We start from the raw sequence: 21,890 nt of genomic DNA, 5'->3' as shown, positions 1-21,890 counted from the left end.
TTAGCTAAGAAGAAGTGGGACAGTGAAAGGACCGAGGAGTGGCAAAAGGAATACATTGAGATGTTACACAGGGCAAAGTTAGAGGTGGCAAAGGCCAAACAAGAGGCATATGATGACATATATGGCAGGTTGGACACTAAAGAAGGAGAAAAGGATCTACACAGGCTGGCCAGACAGAGGGATGGAGATGGGAAGGATGTGCAGCAGGTTAGGGTGATTAAGGATAGAGATGGAAATATGTTGACTGGTGCCAGCAGTGTGCTAGCTAGATGGAAAGAATACTTCGAGGAGTTGATGAATGAGGAAAATGAGAGAGAAGGGAGAGTAGAAGAGGCAAGTGTGGTGGACCAGGAAGTGGTAATGATTAGTAAGGGGGAAGTTAGAAAGGCATTAACGAGGATGAAAAATGGAAAGGCAGTTGGTCCTGATGACATTCCTGCGGAGGTATGGAAGCATCTAGGAGTGGTGGCTGTGAAGTTTTTGACCAGCCTGTTCAATAGAATTCTAGCGCGTGAGAAGATGCCTGCGGAATGGAGGAAAAGTGTGCTTGTGCCCATTTTTAAAAACAAGAGTGATGTGCAGAGCTGTGGGATCTATAGAGGAATAAAGTTGATGAGCCACACAAGTTATGGGAAAGCGTAGTGGAGGCTAGACTCAGGACAGAAGTGAGTATTTGCGAGCAACAGTATGATTTCATGCCTAGAAAGAGTACCTTATATACATTATTGTCCTTGAGGATGTTGATGGAAAAGTTCAAAGAAAGTCAGAAGGAGCTACATTGTGTCTTTGTAGATCTAGAGAAAGCCTATGACAGAGTACCCAGAGAGGAACTGTGGTACTGCATGTGGAAGTCTGGAGTGGGAGAGAAGTATGTTAGAATAATACAGGATATGTACGAGGGCAGCAGAACAGCGGTGAGGTGTGCTGTAGGTGTGACAGACGAATTTAAGGTGGAGGTGGGACTACATCAGGGATCAGCCCTGACCCCCTTCCCGTTTGTAGTGGTGATGGATAGGCTGACAGATGAGGTTAGACTGGAATCCCCGTGGACCATGATGTTTGCAGATGACATTGTGATCTGCAGTGAAAGCAAGGAGCAGGTGGAGGAACAGTTACAAAGATGGAGGCATGCACTGGAAAGCAGAGGAATGAAGATTAGCCGAAGTAAAACAGAATATATGTGCATGAATGAGAGGGGTGGTGGGGGAAGAGTGAGGCTACAGGGAGAAGAGATGGCAAAGGTGGAGGACTTTAAATACTTGGGGTCAACCATCCAGAGCAATGGTAAGCGTGGTCAGGAAGTGAAGAAACGGGTCCAAGCAGGTTGGAACAGGTGGAGGAAGGTGTCAGGTGTGTTATGTGACAGAAGAGTCTCTGCTAGGATGAAGGGCAAAGTTTATAAAACAGTGGTGAGGCCAGCCATGATGTACGGATTAGAAACAGTGGCACTGAAGAGACAACAGGAAGCAGAGTTGGAGGTGGCAGAATTGAAGATGTTGAGGTTCGCTCTCGGAGTGACCAGGTTGGATAAAATTAGAAATGAGCTCATCAGAGGGACAGCCAATGTTCGATGTTTTGGAGACAAAGTTAGAGAGAGCAGGCTTTGATGGTTTGGACACGTCCAGAGGAGAAATCGTGAGTATATTGGTAGAAGGATGATGAGGATGGAGCTGCCAGGCAAGAGAGCTAGAGGAAGACCACAGAGAAGGTTGATGGATGTTGTGAGGGAAGACATGAGGGCAGTTGGTGTTCGAGAGGAGGATGCAGGAGACAGTCTTACATGGAAAAGGATGATGCGCTGTATACTACAGTATACTATAAATTGCTATACTGTTGCAAGAACATTGAAAGTTTAGGTGAGATGCATGTATATGTATGAGGATCATGCCTTCAATGATGTGATGAAGATGAGAAAAGTACGTCCTTCCATTTATTGCCTTTTCCATACACCGGAGCATCAAAAGCTGTTTTTGTAGTTTCAAAATATAATTTTTCAATAACATTTGATGTAAAGTTACATATTTTAGTCCAAGGTTGCCATCATAGAACCGCTCTAACTCCACAAGCTATTTTTAACTTATCATATTCCTGTACTGTCCATCCATTTTGTTCCGCTTATCCGAGGTCGGGTCGCGGGGGCAGTAGCTTTAGCGGGGAAGCCCAGACTTCCCCTCCCCAGCCACTTCCTCCAGCTCTTCCGAGGTTATCCCGAGTCGTTCCCAGGCAACCCGAGGACGTAGTCTCCCCAGCGTGTCCTGGGGCGTCCCCGGGGTCTCCTCCCGGTGGGACATGCCCAGAACACCTCACCAGGGAGGCGTCCAGGAGGCATCCTAAGATGCCGAGCCATCTCATCTGGCTCCTCTCAATGCAAAGGAGCAACGGCTCTACTCTGAGCCCCTCCTGGGTGACCGAGCTTCTCACCCTACCGCTAAGGGAGAGCCCGGACACCCTGCGGAGGAAAGTCATTTCGGCTGCTTGTATCCAGGATATTGTTCTTTCGATCACGACCCACAGCTCGTGACCATAGGTGAGGGTAGGAATACCCGATACAAACTCTGCATTACTGCAGACCCTACACCATTCCGCGTGTCGATCTCCTGTTCCATTCTTCCCTCACTCGTGAACAAGACCCCAACATATTTGAACTCCTCCACTTGGGGAAGGACCTCATCCCCAACCTGGAGATGGCACGCCACCCTTTTCCGACTGAGGACCATGGTCTAAGATTTGGAGGTGCTGATTCTCATCCCAGCCGCTTCACGCTCTGCTGTGAACTGCTCCAGTGAGAGTTGGAGATCACGGCACCAACTACCTTAGAGCCACAGCTCCAGTCGGCTGCCTCGGCAATAGAGGCGCGGAACATGGTCCACTTGGACTCAATGTCCCCCGCCTCCCCCGAGACGTGGGTGAAGTTCTGCCGGAGGTGGGAGTAGAAACTTTCTGACAGGGGATTCTGCCAGACGTTCCCACCAGACCCTCACAATACGTTTGGGCCTGCCACATCGGACCGGCATCTTCCCCCACCATCGGAGCCAACTCACCACCAGGTGGTGATCAGTTGACAGCTACGCCCCTCTCTTCACCTGAGTGTCGAAGACATCCGGCTGCAAGTCCGATGACACGACCACGACCCTGCTCGGCGCCTCTCACCGTGGGCAACTCCAGAGTGGAAAACACTCTAACCCCTCTCAAGAGGACTTTTATTTGAATTTTATTCGTCATAGGGGTTTTTGGAGCCGTGCTTTGTCTGGTCGTTCACCTAGGACCTGTTTGCTATGGGTGACCCTACTAGGGACGTGAAGCCCCAGACAACTTAGCTCCTAGGATCATTGGTACACAAAAAAAAACCCTCCACCACGATAAGGTGACGGCTCAAGGAGGAGTTCCTATAATTTAACCACTGTCTAATGAAACAACATAAAACTGAAATAAAGTGAGGCTACTCACTCTTTGACGATAGCTGACAGACACATGAAGACACAATTGCGAAAAAAAAAGAAGGAAGTACTATATTGGTCAGATTGTACCAAGTAGCTAGAACCCTTCTGTCTCAGTAAGTTCTGTTTCTGATTCTTTGGTTTTCCTCTTCGACATCACTGTTATTACTTCTCTGGTGGAACCACACAAAAGTTCAAGAAAAAGGAAAACATATTCAAAGTGGTGGAGTTCATCATTTGCAGAAGATGCTCACTGAGCTGAGGTCTTCTTAGAGTTGCCGACATCTCACACACGATGATGAATTGAACAATCTTTTTTTCTGGTCAACGTTGGACTTCATTCATCCACTGGCCACCAAATTTTGACGCTCATGCCATGCTTCAGCTTATCATTCACAGGAGTGGTTTTAACACGTCTATTATGGTTTTCTTTACTTATGAATTTAATTTGCAAAGCGACATTATTTGAATAAAATATAAAGTGGGAGAACAAATATAGATCTGTGTAAGCCTAAACATTTGTGACTCAAATTGCAGATACACAAATGTCCATTCTTCATTTTAATATGTAAAACTGACATATAAGACATGGAACCTGTTGCAAGCTGCCTCTTCTGTCTGCTCTACATTTTCTACTCTGTGTGGTTTCCATCTCCTCACCTAAATTCCCGAGGGAAATACCTTCCATGACTCTCCCACAGCTGAGTGAGATGTGCCAACATGTTTTTACCTCCCATGTACCCTCTGAGCTGTTAGTTTTAATTCATCTGCTGCTTTCTATTTGACAGATGGCATGCATCCATCTCAGTGTTTGTTGGCCAATAAATCTTTCTTAGCAAAAAAGGCACGTCTGCTATGCAAATTCACCTCCCATTACTGTGGCTGTGCCCCATCAGCAGGAAGATAAAGATTCTGCATAACACCATCCAACAAGTTCTGTCCCACTTCCTCAAAAACTTTTACAAGCTTCTTTAACTTGACTGTCACTTTAGATTTGAAACTTCATAGATTATTTTTTTTCTTCATGGCAAACTCTTCCAAATCCCATTAATTATATACAGGAAGGATGTCCTTTGTAAAAGATCTGCGCTCCCAATAAGTATAGGAGCATTTGTTAAATAAACACCAACAAGACACATTTTCACACTGAACTTTTTGGGGGTGGGGGGGAAAGAAAAAGGAAAAAAAGAGCACAACTGCACCCAGGGAAGGCTCATTTTACATAAACACTTTACTTTTACTTATCCTATGCGTTTCTCTTTGGACCAGTCCAACAAATGTCTTTCAAATAATTCTGAAGACTTCAAAAGCCTACTCCTGAATAATTGGTAGTGCGCCAGTTTGGTGAAACAGACTGGGAGGATTATCATTTTCTGGGTTCTGCCAACACAAAAACCTACAGTAGTTTCAAAATCAATGCAATTATGCAACTACTCACATTATCCTAAATACTTTTTTTTTTTTTTTTTTTATCCAAAGGACGTATTTATTTATCTGTTAAAATGCTGTGTCAAGTAAATACTACGACTATACTACTCTATAGCTCATAAACTTTCCATTTATGGCTGACGTGAAGAGTGAAAGAATAGAATGCCTGCTTATTGTGTCTCATCTGCAAGTTAGCACGGTGGACGACTGGTTAGCAGATCTGCCTCACAGTTCTGAGGACTGGGGTTCCAATCCCGGCCCCACCTGTGTGGAGTTTGCATGTTCTCCCTGTGCCTGCGTGAGTTTTCTCCGGGTACTCTGGTTTCCTCCCACATCCCCAAAACATGCATGGTAGGTTGATTGAAGACTAAGTTGCCCGTAGGTGTGAATGTGAGTGTGAATGGTTGGTTTCTATGTGCCCTGCGATTGGCTGGCGACCAGTTCAGGGTGTATCCCACCTTTAGCCCGAAGATAGGTGGGATAGGCTCCAGCACGCCCGCGACCCTAGTGAGGATAAGCAGTATAGGAAATGGATGGACGCATGGATAAAGCCACATTTTCCGAGGAATTTTAACTGTGCATCTTCTGAAATTCGGTGTTGTATTTCGTAGCATTTCATTATCTATGCTATAGTTTAGTAAGGCACAGGGGACAGAGCTACTCATGATTTGCATTATCTAGAATATGTTAAGTAGCCGTTTCGATCCTAATATGCTGGGTTGAGAAGGAAATATTTGAATCCAGATTTAGATATCACCAGCAATAATCTTTTTTATTTTTTTGTCTTAAAAAAATCTGTCCATTTTCTAACGGCTTGTCCTCAGGGTCATGGTTCATCCGGAGCCTTTCCGTTTTCACGTTGGGTGAGAGGCAGGGTACACCCTACACTGGTTGCTTGTGATTTGCAGAAAAAAGAAATACATTAACATTTACAGTAAAAACAATAATTTGAAATTTAGTCACTGCTAGTTTTGATTAAAAAAATCAGCTTATTAAAGAACTGTAAAATTCAGTATAAAATGCAAAGACTATTTAGGAAAATTGACAAAAACAGCATGTCTAATAATTTTGAGCACACTATTCAAACCAATTGGATAATGTGATACAATAAGGTGATTTATAGGTCCATAACCATGTAATTGTTCTTTAAATCTTCCTTAGACTGTTACAATTTCAACCTGTAGAGAGCTGTCAAGAAACTTAAGGAAATGTGGTTGACACTATATATTATATTTTCTTTTCCCAAGAGTACCAACACTTAATTGTGCAAAAACAATGTGTACACATTTAAATACACTTTGTGTATTTACAGTACATCCATTTGTCCGGTTGCCAGGTCCATCGTAACTGCAAACTTTCATTCTTCAAACACTTGTACTTTTTTACCTGGAATCACAGTCACAGTTACAAAATGTCAAACAGTTGGATTATTATATGAAAACAGATTTTTTTTTTCCCCACAGCCATCATTCATATGAAACTGGTGGATTTTATTTTGTCATATGTTCTAATGATCAGAGCCCCGAGCACTGCAGTGGTAACCTGACATACCAGATGGATTGCTTCATAAATCCATTTGGGAAAGGGAAACAGTTTAGAGCAGGCATTGAAAAAGGGCAACTTTTGGTTTTCAATTCCATTACGAGTTAATGAGATCAACAGTTAGATTTACACTAACAATAACATAAATGAGGGCAGCACGGTGGACGACTGGTTATAGCATCAGCCTCACAGTTCTGAGGAGCGGGGTTCAATCCCCGGTCCCGCCTGTGTGGAGTTTGCATGTTCTCCCCGTGCCTGCGTGGGTTTTCTCCGGGCACTCCGGTTTCCTCCCACATCCCAAAAAAACATGCATTAATTGGGGACTCTAAATTGCCCGTAGGTGTGAATCTGAGTGTGAATGTTTGTTTGTATGTGCCCTGCGATTGGCTGGCAACCAGTTCAGGGTGTACCCCGCCTCCTGCCCGATGATAGCTGGGATAGGCTCCAGCACGCCCGCGACCCTAGTGAGGAGAAGCGGCTCAGAAAATGAATGGATAACATAAATGCTTTCAGCCAGGGAAATAGTTTTGTTGTTCAGTTCTGATAACCTCAAAGGATGCAGACTGATCTTAAGTTATTTTAGCACTGTAACTGGTTGAGTCTCAAGCTTGGCAAGAACAGTTAGTGAGCTCTTATAAGGCAATTTTCTGCGCAAGGTGACTCGTGGTATTTCTTTTTGTTTGCATTTCTTGAAGTGTATTTTACGATGGAGGCATTTAGCTTCTTTCTTCATTTCAAAGCACATTTACAGATTAACGTGACCAAGAACCTCTTCGATAAAATCGGAATTGACAAAGTATAGACGTCTGCTAAAGTTGAAAGATTTATCACCTAAAGATTTTTTTCTGGATCTAAAGAAACAAACTGGAATAAGATCCTACCTTAAGTTCTGTTTGACATTTCAGTTTTTGACCTTGCATACCTAATTCTTTTCATACTTCAGGAGATCTGAAAGATGATTTAAAAAAAAACATGAATAACTGTTCATCCATCCATTCATTTTCTAGGCAGCTTCCATCCTTATTAGGTCACGGGTGACCTGGATCTTATCCCAGCTGACACTGGCCGTTCGGTGGACGAAACCCGGTACTGGTCACCAGCCAATCCCAGGCCATATATAGACAAACAATTTAGAATATTCAGTTACCCTAGAATGTTTTGACATGTGGAAAGAATCCAGAGTACCTGGAGAAATCCCATGCAAGCACAGGGAGAACATCCAATCTCTGCATAGGAAGGCGTGAGCTGAGATTACTAACCCGACCCTCAGAACGGTGAGGCCACTGTGTTGCTGAAACAAAAGTCTTTACAAAAAAATAAGTTATTAAAATTCCTCTGCTGATTTTTTTTATAAATCATACCAGTAGGTGTTTTTAATAATTTTAGCAGAATCAAGACATTTTTGAAGGTCTTAACTCTAGTAATGCAGAAGCTGTACATCTAAATCAAGTCAGCTGTGAAACATTCACTACAGTTTCTCTGCAAGTAAAACATCAGCAACTTTTAAATAACTCTCTCTATAAAGTGTTGTCTCTCCTCGGCTCAGCTGCTGCCACTGGCACTGGAACTCACCAAGCACTCTTCGTTTTGCACCTTGAGGGAAGAAGTCAAATGTCAGACCTTCCTCAGCTGGCTGTTGCCTTAACTCTTTTCAATCAACCAGTACAACTGTTTACCTCGAAGGAAACAGCAAGTGCTGACTGCCCCCAAGGAGATGATGAAGTTGCTGCTTGGTTTGACCAGTTAATTTTTTTCTTCGTTTCCTTCTTTCCCTTCAATCATTGTCACTCGCCCTAAGGTGAAAAATAACTGCAAAATAAGCCCGTTTCAAGCCCAATTCAGAGTCGGACAACTTATTTTTCAATGGTCTGTTTTGTTAGTTATTTTGCAGTATTTGTTTTACACTTGTTCTGGCTCGTTGGCCATCGTTAGTCGTGTAGTGTACCACGGGGAACGAGTAGCTCCCAACTGGTCGTACAACAAAGTACAGTATATGAAAAAACATCTAAACTCAAGTTACAAAGTGAGTTGCATGTTTCAGACGTTGTGGTAGGCCTTTTATTTTGAAGGTCACCGTTGCTGATAGGTTTGCGATCTTTCGGCCAAAAATGGTGACTGGTGTCCAAAATTAAACAAGTTACCACTCTTAGTACATGTTCTTGTCAAGTAAAGAAGAAATGTCATGTAACATTACTTTGATGGTGTTGAAAGCTTCCATACAACAGCGCAGAACCAAGCCACAGCAGAGCTCTGCCACTGAGCAACAAAAAAAAGCCTTCCATCTCTTCAAAATAAAATGCTCTTCCGACCTACCTTTCACCAATACAAATACCATTAAAATCAGTCTAAAATGCAACAGCAGGGGCCTTGGTCGCACACTACACAGTACAGCGTTTGTGTACATTTATGTGGGAGTGGGGTTAATTTTTGAAAAGTTGTTCTATTTTTCAAACGAGATTACAGATGACAGTGACATAATGGTTAACGAAAACTGCCCAGCGACTTGGTGAAATTAAGAATTTGTTCATTATCATGCAAGTTGGCGGCAGGGTGGCCGACTGGTTAGAGCGTCAGCCTCACAGTTCTGAGGACCCGGGTTCAATCCCCGGCCCCGCCTGTGTGGAGTTTGCATGTTCTCCCCGTGCCTGCGTGGGTTTTCTCCGGGCACTCCGGTTTCCTCCCACATCCCAAAAACATGCATTAATTGGAGACTCTAAATTGCCCGTCGGCATGACTGTGAGTGCGAATGGTTGTTTGTTTCTATGTGCCCTGCGATTGGCTGGCAACCAGTTCAGGGTGTACCCAGCCTCCTGCCCGATGACAGCTGGGATAGGCTCCAGCATGGCCGCGACCCTAGTGAGGAGAAGCGGCTCAGAAAATGAAGGAATGAATGAATCATGCAAGTTACAAAACATTTGAAGTGCCCTCAAATGACAAATCACACTATTGATGCACACAAAGAGAGACAGACACGCGCACACACACAGACACGCACTCCCTGAGAAATTGCATATTCTTGAAAGAGGTGGTTTTCTTCATCTTTATTATGGAGTAATATTATCTCCAAGGCTTACTGCAAGACTATGACAGCAGAAAGAATCGTGTGCGACAAGACATCTTGCAGGAATGTGGCAGGGATCCATTAGAAAATAAATATTTGAAAATAAAATCCAGCAGTTTAATTTTCCATCACCTTCTGAGTTGACACATTGAATATATGTTTGTGTTCTTTATATAAATAGAGTCATGCAGCCTCACAGTGCATCCATCAGATGCTTCAACGCTGCTGTCTGGAAACCACACAGACATGAGGTTATTAGTAGATCCATTAAATGTTAGGAATCTAAGAAGCACCATTTACAGTTGAATTGATCAGTCTAGACTGGTTGGCTTATTGGTAGCTTATATTAAACTGTCCTGAATTTCCCTTTTTTTACATTTTTTTTTAATACCCCTTTGTCCTCATTTTAGGGTCATAGGGGAGCTGTGTTCTTTCCCGTAAGAGGCGGGGTACCACCTGGATTGTTTGCCAGCCAACCGCAGGGCACATATACCTGGAGACAAACAACCACTCATACTTAGATTTACATCTCTGGACAATTTAGACAATTTGAACATGCATCCTTTCGGAGTCTACAAAGAAAATCCACTCGAGCACACGGATGTCACACATGCACACACTACTCGGGTCACTGTGCTGCCCATCAGTCATCTTATCAATTTGCAAACGTGGCCAAAGCTGTGGTTTGAAGATGCAGAATCTACAGGGGAACAATGCAGGGAAAGAGCAAAACATAGGACAGACAAACATTGGTAGAAGATAGGCTCAACTTCTGATGTGAGGATGGAATGAGCGTGCAGTGACATTGCATAGAGCTGGGGGTTACTGTTCTCGTTAATTTAAACCCAAATATGCACCAATCTGTACTTTTAGTAGACCGCAAGTTGGATTTACGTGCGTGGAACACAATTTAGGCAGGATGGTCTATCTCCCGAATGATTGGCCGGTCTGGTCAGCTACCCGCAAGGGTGGGTCGGATGCTGGCAGGGTGCCTTGCGGCGGTCAAGGTCTGATGTGTCCTCGCCACCTCGTGGTGAGAGGTGGGGCTTCCTGGCTGAGCCAGTCTTCGGCAAGTTGGTCGAACGAGCGCGCCCACCAAATGCGTGCCCCCCCCCCCCAGGGGGCCAAAAGGGGAGATAGAGCGACACTTTTGTCAGTTTTAATTGTTTCTGGAACTATTGTTTTTTTTTCTTCTTTAATGCCTCTAATTTAATTGTAATTATTATTTTAAAAATTGGCACAGTGGAACAAGAATAGACAATCAGAGAGTGTAATGACAGGAGCTGCGACCGAAGAGGGTGTCAATCATTTGCACATGCCCACCGCTCACAGTGAGGGTTAGGTGAGGTAGCCAGGTGAGCGGGATACAGCAGTCCCAACTCCCTTCCTCCAGGCCAATTACAGCGGGTCTTTGACTTGGTTTGCGGCCAGCCAAGGAGTGCTCTGAGGCTGCCAGGTGAGGCTATATTAAAATCTTGCTATCCATCCATCCATAGTCAGTACTGCTTATCCTGTTTAGGGTCATGTGGTGCTGGAGCATATCCTAGCTGACTGGACAAAAGGCGGACGAGACCATGAACTGGTCGCCAGTCAGTCACAGGGCACATAGAAACACAGACCATTCACATTCACACAGTCACTGAATGGGAACTGAACCCACACTGTCTGCACCCAAGTCAGACAAATGTACCACTACGCCATCAGTGACTTTCAAATATTGGTAGCTTTTTGAAAACTTGCATATTTCACCTGTAATGTAAATGTAACAACAATTTATCCTATGTTTGGATGTAATATGACATTAAAAAGATTAAAACACTCAGTTTTAACAACAATGACGTGTGCCGCGCATGCGCCTCCCACATCTCGTGTTTTTATTATTCTTACTTGGCACGCAAATGTGAATAAAGGAACAATTTAGTTCACTGAGGTTTTAAACCACCAAGACTTCCAACTCTTTTTTTCTTTCTATGATCAATACTTAAGACTTGTCTGTCTGCATTAGGACTGGAGAGTTTAGAACATGCTGTCAAACAGCAGCTCACAGTTTGATGTGCTGTCACCAGGGGAGGTGATAGTTTGACCCTTCCTGTAGTTCTTGCAGCAACAGCATGAGAATACTGATAGCAAGATTGAGGTGAAGTGTGACGGGAGGCAAACTTGTGGACAACAGTCTGGACAAAAGGCAGAGAGAAGCAGTGAACTTGTATACAGTATACTCCAACTTACTGTGAACTCAGATCGGAAAACTTATTTCTTAAAGTTCTCTCAATGTCTTTTGGCTGTTTTTGGTACCCACACATGTAGAAAGACATTTATTTAAGAGCATATTTGGATGAACTCCCCTCAACTACCAGAAGGACACTATGACCTTATAAACACAAACAGTTGCATGGACATGCGCTCAGGACTGTGAGAAATATGCTCTTGGAATCACAAAGTACTGTACACAAGATTGAAGCCAAGGCACAACTATGAAAACTTTTTCAGTGCCAAATGTTTTGAGAATTTTTTTTAAAGTTTTTTTTTATTTTATTTTTTAAACTTCTCTTCATTTCCTTCCTCTTTGAAAATGGAGCTTGATTGATGCTCACATTTATTCAAGAAGTCTGAGGATTTTTGGCGGTTTCTCCCATGACGAGGTTACATAATTTAGTGGTCTTATGCCAATAAATTCATCATGGGCTGTTTTTACAAATACTGTTACAAGAATATCAAAGTATGAACTTACATTGTTGTTAAAGTAATGTAAATACTTCAAAGTAAGATTCTGAAATTTATGGCAGCAACCTTGATTTAAGAGGGGCGGGGGCTCGTCTGATATAGCCGATTTTCCGTTACTTTGAAGCACTTTTTTTTTTTTGAGGCCATATGCACCCATATGACTGTACAGTACAAGATTGTTTTGTAGGTTTTTTTCATGCCCTAAAATGCCCAGTACAGTACAAAGTTATTGTACATAAATGTCATAGGCGAGTTGCTTTCATGAGCCGCGAGGAATTGGTATACTTCCGAGTTCCAAGTCTGTTTGCAAAGGCAAACGGCTTGACAAAAAATTTTTACCGTACCAAAAACCGTTCCAGACTCCAGAGACTTATTTGGTATTTCTCAGAGTTAACACTGCCGCCATGCTGCTCTCTCTCTGTACTGTGTTCTACGGCACAATACAAAATAGATATAACGATCATGACAGGGCCGCCACGTCAATGCCCCACATTCAATATGGCCGCTACACGGGAGGCATGTCTTTTGGAAATCAGTGACCCGGAAATATGTCAGCCCCATTCTCTGCCTGCATTGTGGCACAGCGACGGTAAACTTCTTCTTCTTCTTCTTTTCCTTTCGGCTTGTCCCGTTAGGGGTCGCCACAGCGCGTCATCCTTTTCCATGAGAGCCTATCTCCTGCATCCTCCTCTCGAACATCAACTGCCATCATGTCTTCCCTCACGACATCCATCAACCTTCTCTTTGGTCTTCCTCTAGCTCTCTTGCCTGGCAGCTCCATCCTCATCATCCTTCTACCAATATACTCACTCTCTCTCCTCTGGACGTGTCCAAACCATTGAAGTCTGCTCTCTCTAACTTTGTCTCCAAAACATCGAACCTTGGCTGTCCCTCTGATGAGCTCATTTCTAATTTTATCCAACCTGGTCACTCCGAGAGCGAACCTCAACATCTTCATTTCCGCCACCTCCAGCTCTGCTTCCTGTTTTCTCTTCAGTGCCACTGTCTCTAATCCATACATCATGGCTGGCCTCACCACTGTTTTATAAACTTTGCCCTTCATCCTAGCAGAGACTCTTCTGTCACATAACACACCTGACACCTTCCTCCACCCGTTCCAACCTGCTTGGACCCGTTTCTTCACTTCCTGACCACACTCACCATTGCTCTGGACGGTTGACCCCAAGTATTTAAAGTCCTCTACCCTTGCCATCTCTTCTCCCTGTAGCCTCATTCTTCCCCCACCACCCCTCTCATTCATGCACATATATTCTGTTTTACTTTGGCTAATCTTCATTCCTCTTCTTTCCAGTGCATGCCTCCATCTTTCTAACTGTCCCTCCAGCTGCTCCCTGCTTTCACTGCAGATCACAATGTCATCTGCAAACATCATGGTCCACGGGGATTCCAATCTAACCTCATCTGTCAGCCTATCCATCACCACTGCAAAAAGGAAGGGGCTCAGGGCTGATCCCTGATGCAGTCCCACGTCCACCTTAAATTCTTCTGTCACACCGACAGCACACCTCACCGCTGTTCTGCTGCCCTCGTACATGTCCTGTATTATTCTAACATACTTCTCTGCCACTCCAGACTTCCGCATGCAGTACCACAGTTCCTCTCTGGATACTCTGTCATAGGCTTTCTCTAGATCTACAAAGACACAATGTAGCTCCTTCTGACCTTCTCTGTACTTTTCCATCAACATCCTCAAGGCAAAAATTGCATCTGTGGTACTCTTTCTAGGCATGAAACCATACTGTTGCTCGCAAATACTCACTTCTGTCCTGAGTCTAGCCTCCACTACTCTTTCCCATAACTTCATTGTGTGGCTCATCAACTTTATTCCTCTATAGTTGCCACAGCTCTGCACATCACCTTTGTTCTTAAAAATGGGCACCAGTACACTTTTCCTCCATTCCTCAGGCATCTTCTCACGCACTAGAATTCTATTGAACAAGCTGGTCAAAAACTCCACAGCCACCTCTCCTAGATGCTTCCATACCTCCACAGGAATGTCATCAGGACCAACTGCCTTTCCATTTTTCATTCTCTTTAATGCCTTTCTAACTTCCCCCTTACTAATCATTGCCACTTCCTGGTCCACCACACTTGCCTCTTCTACTCTCCCTTCTCTATCATTTTCCTCATTCATCAACTCCTCGAAGTATTCTTTCCATCTACCTAGCACACTGCTGGCACCAGTCAACATATTTCCATCTCTATCCTTAATCACCCTAACCTGCTGCACATCCTTCCCATCTCTATCCCTCTGTCTGGCCAGCCTGTATAGATCCTTTTCTCCTTCTTTAGTGTCCAACCTGCCATACATGTCATCATATGCCTCTTGTTTTGCCTTTGCCACTTCTACCTTTGCCCTGTGTCGCATCTCAATGTATTCCTTTCGCCTCTCCTCGGTCCTCTCAGTGTCCCACTTCTTCTTAGCTAACCGTTTTCCTTGTATGATTTCCTGTACTGTGAGGTTCCACCACCAAGTCTCCTTCTCTCCTTTCCTGCCAGAAGATACACCAAGTACTCTCCTGCCTGCTTCTCTGATCACCTTGGCTGCAGTGGTCCAGTCTTCTGGAAGCTCTTCCCGTCCACCGAGAGCCTGTATCACCTCTTCCCGAAAAGCTGCACAACACTCGTCCTGTCTCAGCTTCCACCACATGGTTCTCTTCTCTGCCTTTGTCTTCCTAATTTTCCTCCCCACCACCAGAGTCATCTTACACACCACCATCCTATGCTGTCTAGCCACACTCTCCCCTACCACTACCTTACAGTTGGTAACCTCCTTCAGATTACATCGTCTGCACAAGATGTAATCCACCTGTGTGCTTCTACCTCCGCTCTTGTAGGTCACCCTATGTTCGTGCCTCTTCTGGAAAAAAGTGTTCACTACAGCCATTTGCATCCTTGTTGCAAAGTCTACCACCATCTGTCCCTCCAAGTTCCTTTCCTGGATACCGTACTTACCCATCACTTCTTCATCATCCTTATTACCTTCACCAACATGTCCATTACAATCTGCACCAATTACGACTCTCTCTCTGTCTGGGATGCTCAGAACTACATCATCTAGCTCCTTCCAGAATTTCTCTTTCACCTCTAGGTCACATCCTACCTGTGGGGCATAGCCACTAATCACATTACACATAACACCCTCAATTTCAAATTTCAGCCTCATCACTCGATCTGATACTCTTTTCACCTCCAAGACATTCTTAGCCAACTCTTCTTTTAAAATAACCCCGACTCCATTTCTCTTCCCATCTACACCATGGTAAAATAATTTAAACCCTGCCCCTAAACTTCTAGCCTTACTGCCTTTCCACCTGGTCTCCTGGACACACAGTATATCAACCTTTCTCCTAATCATCATGTCAACCAACTCCCGAGATTTTCCTGTCATAGTCCCAACATTCAAAGTCCCCACATTCAGTTCTAGGCTCTGTGTTTTCCTCTTCTCTTTCTGCCGAAGAACCCGCTTTCCACCTCTTCTTCTTCTTTGACTTCGACCCACAGTAGCTGAATTTCCAACAGCGCCCTGCAGGTTGACGGCGCCGGTGGCGGACGTTGTTAACCCGGGCCACGACCGATCCGGTATGGAATTCTTTGGATGAACGCTCATATTTGTTTGGCAAGGTTTTAAGCCGGATGCCCTTCCTGACGCAACCCTCTGCATTTATCCGGGCTTGGGACCGGCCTACAGTTTGCACTGACTTGTGCCCCCCATAGGGCTGCATTGGCACAGCGACGGTAAACAACAGCGCCCAATTCTGGAACTAACCGACTTTGTCAATGGGAGTTTAAGTGACAAATGGAAACTATTTTTGGACAAATTGTTCAGTCCGGTCAATCCGTTTTATCCGATAACTGTTATATCGGGATCAGTTTTATCGTGGTTCCACTGTACATATTTGATTAATTTGCACAATTGTTGTATGATTATTGTAGCTATTCAATGAAACCAGTTGTCCCCCAATATTTTATTATTTTTTTTTTTATGTGCCATGGACCAGTTTCACGTAAACCAATGTTTTAATCGACCGGCATAAAAATAAATAAAACTTAGTTATTAAAAATACAACTCACCATTACACTGAATGTAGTTGTAAAAACTGGTAGCCCTGCGCTTGTTTCTCATCAAGGAACGAGTACCATCTCGGGCTAATGACAGACAATGACACCTCGGGTGTCACCACATATCACGCAGATGGGCTTGGTGCACGAGAATCACCTGTAGCAGTAAATCTGCATTTGAAGTCGGACTGCTGATATTGTCTCTCAAATGCAACTTTATTTTTCTTGAAAGTTGTACGTTCTTCTTCTTTTGTCTCATAATTTGACCCTTTCCAAAGAAGCTGATAAAAAGATGATAAATAACTAAAACACTTATTGTATGATCTTTTTTTTAATCAATGTACAAAAAGCATGGAATTTAGATTATTTTTCTCAACCATTCAACTTACCTCTCTGATCAGTATCATGTACACATTTTTTCTCACCTTTTGAATTATTTATTTTGTTTTTATACAGTATTTCCCCTGTTGACTCATTTCTTGTATCACAGCAGAATAAACAACATAAAAGACTAACTTGGTTTGTTTTTCATGCTAATTTCAGGTTGTTTTTTTTTTTTACTTGGATGAGTTTTGTTATTGCAGTCAGTTTCTTTGAAGCAGGAATGCTGTTTTCGGTTAGATGCATGTGAGCTCTCTGCTCTTTCCCACTTGACTGAAACAGTGTACTCAGAATACACCATGTCGTTCTGACTGACACCTCCAGCAAAAAAATAAAATAAAAAATTGTTAACAGACGTTGGGGAGGTGGCGAATATATTTTGTATTTGAGGGCAAATGTGGCTTCAGAAATATGATTAACATGATGAGTCAGAACGGACTCAGGCAGTAGAATAGCTGGGAACACGCTGAGTCAGTCGTACGGTCAGTTATAAACAGCTTGAAATTTTCTTGGACCCATTAATATGCTCTGTTCAGATTGCGGTGAGTTGTTTGTTTTTGGAGGCCAGCTGTATTATGTCTTGAAACACATCAATGTTATTTTCAACAATTCCATTAAATTACTGTATTAAAAGTTAACTTACTATTTTGCAGTGTAGTTTCCAGTTACAAATATTAAATTTGTCAAAGGAATACGTTCTATCTCTCTTAGCCCCAATGGTTATACATACTGTATATTGGCATCCGGCAGTCAGATGCAATATTTGCATGGTCCATGATTTATCCTGATGTGGCGTAATCATCTGCAAGCTGGAGTCAGAGATTATTAAGAAATCTCAATTTACTTTCTTATTTAAGGAAAAAGACAGGAAATACATATATTGCATTTCACTCCTGACAGTCTGGACACCATAACAAATTTCAGTTTTATTTGTTTATTCCTACATTAAATGATTAAATGACTTGATACACACAAATTGACCATTACCAACACTGAATATGCAATGGAGTCATCAATTGAAGCATAGTGATGTTCTGTATATTTCACTTTTGTTTTCAATTTCATGCCTTAGCAGTCAACCCTATTGCACCATTTGCTCTATTAGATTTATAGAAGCAATATAACGAATAACTTCAATATAATGTCTCCAGTTCCTCCCTTGTGTCCTGTCAATGTTTTTTTGCTCACTTTAATAACACAGTTTTATGTGTCTCTACTTGATGAAGTGCAGGCACCCGAGACCCTGTTGCCAACATACGGACACAATCATAGTCTTATGGCAAACATTTTAAGAACTCTAAATGCAAAACTCTGTAATACTTTACAGATATTAGCGGAAATAGTTTTCAAATAAAATAAAAATACAAGATTCTACAGGCCAGATGTCTGTGGTTCAAAATATTTCAAATAAGTTGTGGCATGGGTTCTTGGCAGAACCTTTCCTCTGTCTTAGCCATGGCTTCACTGTTATTTGTGCTCACAGCAATGCGTATGATAATGTACTTTGAGTGCCATCACACCGTCATATCCGTGGTATCTTCTTGATGCTCTACACATAACACACCAGCCAAAATACTGTCACATTATTTGTGAAAATGAAAGAATTGTCTAGAACATGTAACAGGAGGTCTTAGATGAGTGATGTCCATCATTTATGTAACCCATCAAGTACAAGGGGTTTGGAAGTCATTTGTGTTGTTATATTCATTGCCCACACATAACAAAACGCAATAAAGTTCGCTATATGAAATTGAATTACCATAATACAACACACCCACCCCAAAATGTAAATGCTATGATCTCATTGGTACATTATCACAAACATTTTGGGGCCAAGGACAGGTTTACGTAAAGCAATATTTTGGCGGACTTTCATTGAAATAAATGAAAACAAATAAAAAATGCGACTCACTATTATGCCGAATACAGTTGTTGCAATTAGTGGAAGCCCTGCACTTGTTTCTATTTAGTGAGCCGGGTCCTTCGTGGGGTAATGGGAGCCAATAACACGTGATGGTTATTTACTTAAGTCCAGTCTACCCCATGATTTTGTTTTGTTCGCCATCACTGCAGAAAATCCAGCTTCACAAAGATAGGATGTTGGAAATAGAAGTAAGGTATTCAGTGATTTTTGGCAATTTAAAATATTTTACTGTCTCATTTACTAGCCTGACCCCACACATTACACAGTTTAAATGTAAATAAATACTAACCAATGAGTGGTGACAGTTATTGTAGGTCTCCTAATTTTTGTAGTATAATCTAAAGGGAGTCTGATGACCCAACCATCAAGGTACTTAAGGATGTTGACATCTGCCTTATTAAACTTAATACACATATAAACATGTTAACATTGCACTGCCACGGAATCAAAAGAAGACCTAGCATAAACACGTGCTGCAGCCTGCAGGCTATTTGTTGACTCGTAGGCTGTACTTATGTTTCGGTAAAAGATGGCTGTTTGTATTGGAAATTATATAGTAGGGTTCTTAAATTAAAATGTTTGCAGGGGTCCGGTTGCAAGGATTTTCTCAGGGCAAAGGTCCAACCTACAAAAATGTTTCATTTTGTGTAGCCGACTTGTCAAACAAAATCAAAAAATAAAATACTTATTTTCTTGGAAACAATTATCTTTTTATGGATAACAACTGCCAATAATTAAAATATTGATATCAGTAAAATTAATAGATTTTCAAAAGAAAATTCAGTGGGCCATGTCTTTACCGTTGTGTCATCAGTAGGTGAATGATGAGACGGTGTTAAAACGTTTTCAGTACCTTGGATTACATTTTCAGAATATTACATGGATTTGATCTTTAGGGGACAAAACAAAAATATTGAGCATCAAATGTTCTGTTTGGCCTTACATCTTTCCAACTAATAATTTTCTCTCCAAATGTAATATTTTCCACCCTTTCTCTGTGCAATACTCTCTGTTTGCAGGGCAAGCATTGTCCAGAAGAAAATCATTTATTTCCAAGATGAGGGCTCTCTTACCATCCGGCTGTGCGAGAGAGGTAATGACAGCTGCCTATCATCTCCTCTCTCCTTACTTGATGCTCATATCTGTGACCACTCAACATGGGGGTGGGCTTTACCATGTCTCATTTTATTTAATGAGAGCACAGCACATTCCAGTTTTTCTGTGCCATTTTTTTTTTTTTTTTTTTTTAATAAAGACACCAACAGAGGCAGAGGGAAATATGTGAAGACAACATCTCCAGGGAGTTCAGGTTGAAATATTATTTTGTTTTACCACAGAGCTGTGCTTCAGCCTTCATGTTGTCAAGAAAGAGTAAAATCCATGACAGATTTGTAACAATGCTCCCTGTCTGTGTAAAAATGTTTGTCTACATTTGGGGATTGGACTCCCTCATCTTTGATAAGAATGCAGATTTAAATGATTGGGTCAAGTACTTTTTCTGACATAAAACTTAAGTCTTAATTTCCTGACCAAAATCCAATTTACAAATCTATTTTTTATTTTATTATTTTTTTTTTTGGGTGGGTTGTGTGATGCCATCTTGACAAGGTGTTTGCTATATTTACAAGAGATAATGTGAGTCCTAACCTCTTCTGTGCAGAGCGTGTGTTTGGGGAGGCAACAGCAGACCCTGCCTTCGAGTGTTGTGCCTGTGGGACAGCTAAATACAGACTCACCTTCTATGGCAATTGGTCAGAGAAAGTGCATCCCAAAGACTATCCCAGTGAGCTCAAATCTCAAGCATGCTGTCATGCATACAGGATATGTGTACACACATATCCTGCAAGTAAAATATCCTTAATTTTACCATATCATATATTTAAGGCGGCGGCCTACTGGTTAGAGCGTCAGCCTCACAGTTCTGAGGACCCAGGTTCAATCTCCAGCCCCGCCTGTGTGGAGTTTGCATGTTCTCCCCGTGCCTCCGTGGGTTTTCTCCGGGCACTCCGGTTTCCTCCCACATCCCAAAAACATGCATGGTAGGTAATTGAAAACTCTAAATTGCCCGTAGGTGTGAATGTGAGTGCGAATGGTTGTTTGTTTGTATGTGCCCTGCGATTGGCTGGCAACCAGTTCAGGGTTTTCCCTCGCCTCCTGCCCGATGATAGCTGGGATAGGCTCCAGCACGCCCGCGACCCTAGTGAGGAGAAGCGGCTCGGAAAATGGATGGATGGATATATTTAAGGCTTTTTGTTTAATTCAAAGCAAAGTACATTTTATCTCGCAAATATCTCACAGTAAATTGTTGATACACCACCGTCTGATATATGTATATACTGCTGCTATCCACTTACAGTATGTGCTGTTGTGCACTAATTGAAGACTTTTTTTCATATGACATACATTTTTATATTCTCCTCAATGGTAAAGTACTGTCATTGCTGTCATCTAAATTCACAATGAAAAGTAATTTCATTTCACAATCAGAAGCTTGATACTTCCCCATTTTTACATTAGGTCCTTTTTCAAAATTGTAAGACACAGATCACTGACAGGACAGTTTTTATTCATGAGAATTTGTTACATTTCTGTCCTCCAGGACGGGCAAACCACTGGTCTGCACTGATTGGTGCATCCCACTCAAGAGGCTATGTGCTCTGGGAGTATGGAGGGTATGCCAGTGAGGGGGTCCGACAAGTTGCTGAGTTTGGCTCCCCCATCAAAATGGAAGAAGAGATTCGACAGAAGGTAGGGTTCACATTTGTTCACATCTTTCGGGTTCCATGTGTTCCATCTTTTTTCATATACTTCATTCAAATTTAAAGTGAACTACTACTCATTGGATTTTGATTTTCATTGGATCCTCAAAAGCTTTGCAATAATAAAAAAAGAACGTCTCAAATGGTAATGCTTTCATCAATACATGCTGTTTGCACTGTCAAACTATTTTTTTATAATATTAATCAAAAACCTGCACATAAATACAAACTGCAATTCCAATGAAGTTGGGACATTGTATAAAATGTAAATAAAAACAGAATACAATGATTTGCAAATCCTTTTCAAACTATTTCAAGATGGCGCCTAACCGTGTGGTCGCCTTGGTTACATGCTCTCTAGTACTGTCGATGTTTTTGTGTTTTTCGTTCGTCTTTGGAGACATTACGCGACTCACTTACACAAGGGAAAATTTGCTAAACATTAGGGAGATTGGAGTGTCTTTGAAACTTCAACTGGCAGCCTGGATGAATATACGGACACATCCTATATCAGTTTCTGTGAAGGTGTGTCTGTTCCAACGAAGACATTT

General features: G+C 42.4%; 1 protein-coding gene across 2 annotated transcripts in view; it reads left to right on the top strand.

The window, feature by feature from the left end:
* The window catches only part of spon1b (spondin 1b), a 129,585-nt gene that overhangs the window by 37,379 nt on the left and 70,316 nt on the right, over positions 1 to 21,890 (top strand). Inside the window, exons 4-6 of one of the 2 annotated variants that reach the window (XM_061772644.1) lie at positions 19,600 to 19,673; positions 20,241 to 20,363; positions 21,180 to 21,328. In XM_061772644.1, the coding sequence (XP_061628628.1) occupies positions 19,600 to 19,673; positions 20,241 to 20,363; positions 21,180 to 21,328 (346 nt within the window). The remainder of the gene's footprint in view (positions 1 to 19,599; positions 19,674 to 20,240; positions 20,364 to 21,179; positions 21,329 to 21,890) is intronic. The other variant, XM_061772645.1, reaches the window with a different exon arrangement.

Source organism: Phyllopteryx taeniolatus, chromosome 5, assembly GCF_024500385.1.
Source record: "Phyllopteryx taeniolatus isolate TA_2022b chromosome 5, UOR_Ptae_1.2, whole genome shotgun sequence".
Taxonomy (NCBI): Eukaryota; Metazoa; Chordata; class Actinopteri; order Syngnathiformes; family Syngnathidae; genus Phyllopteryx; species Phyllopteryx taeniolatus.
The sequence above is the reverse complement of the archived record's forward strand: the minus strand, read 5'-3'. Positions and strand labels throughout refer to the sequence as shown.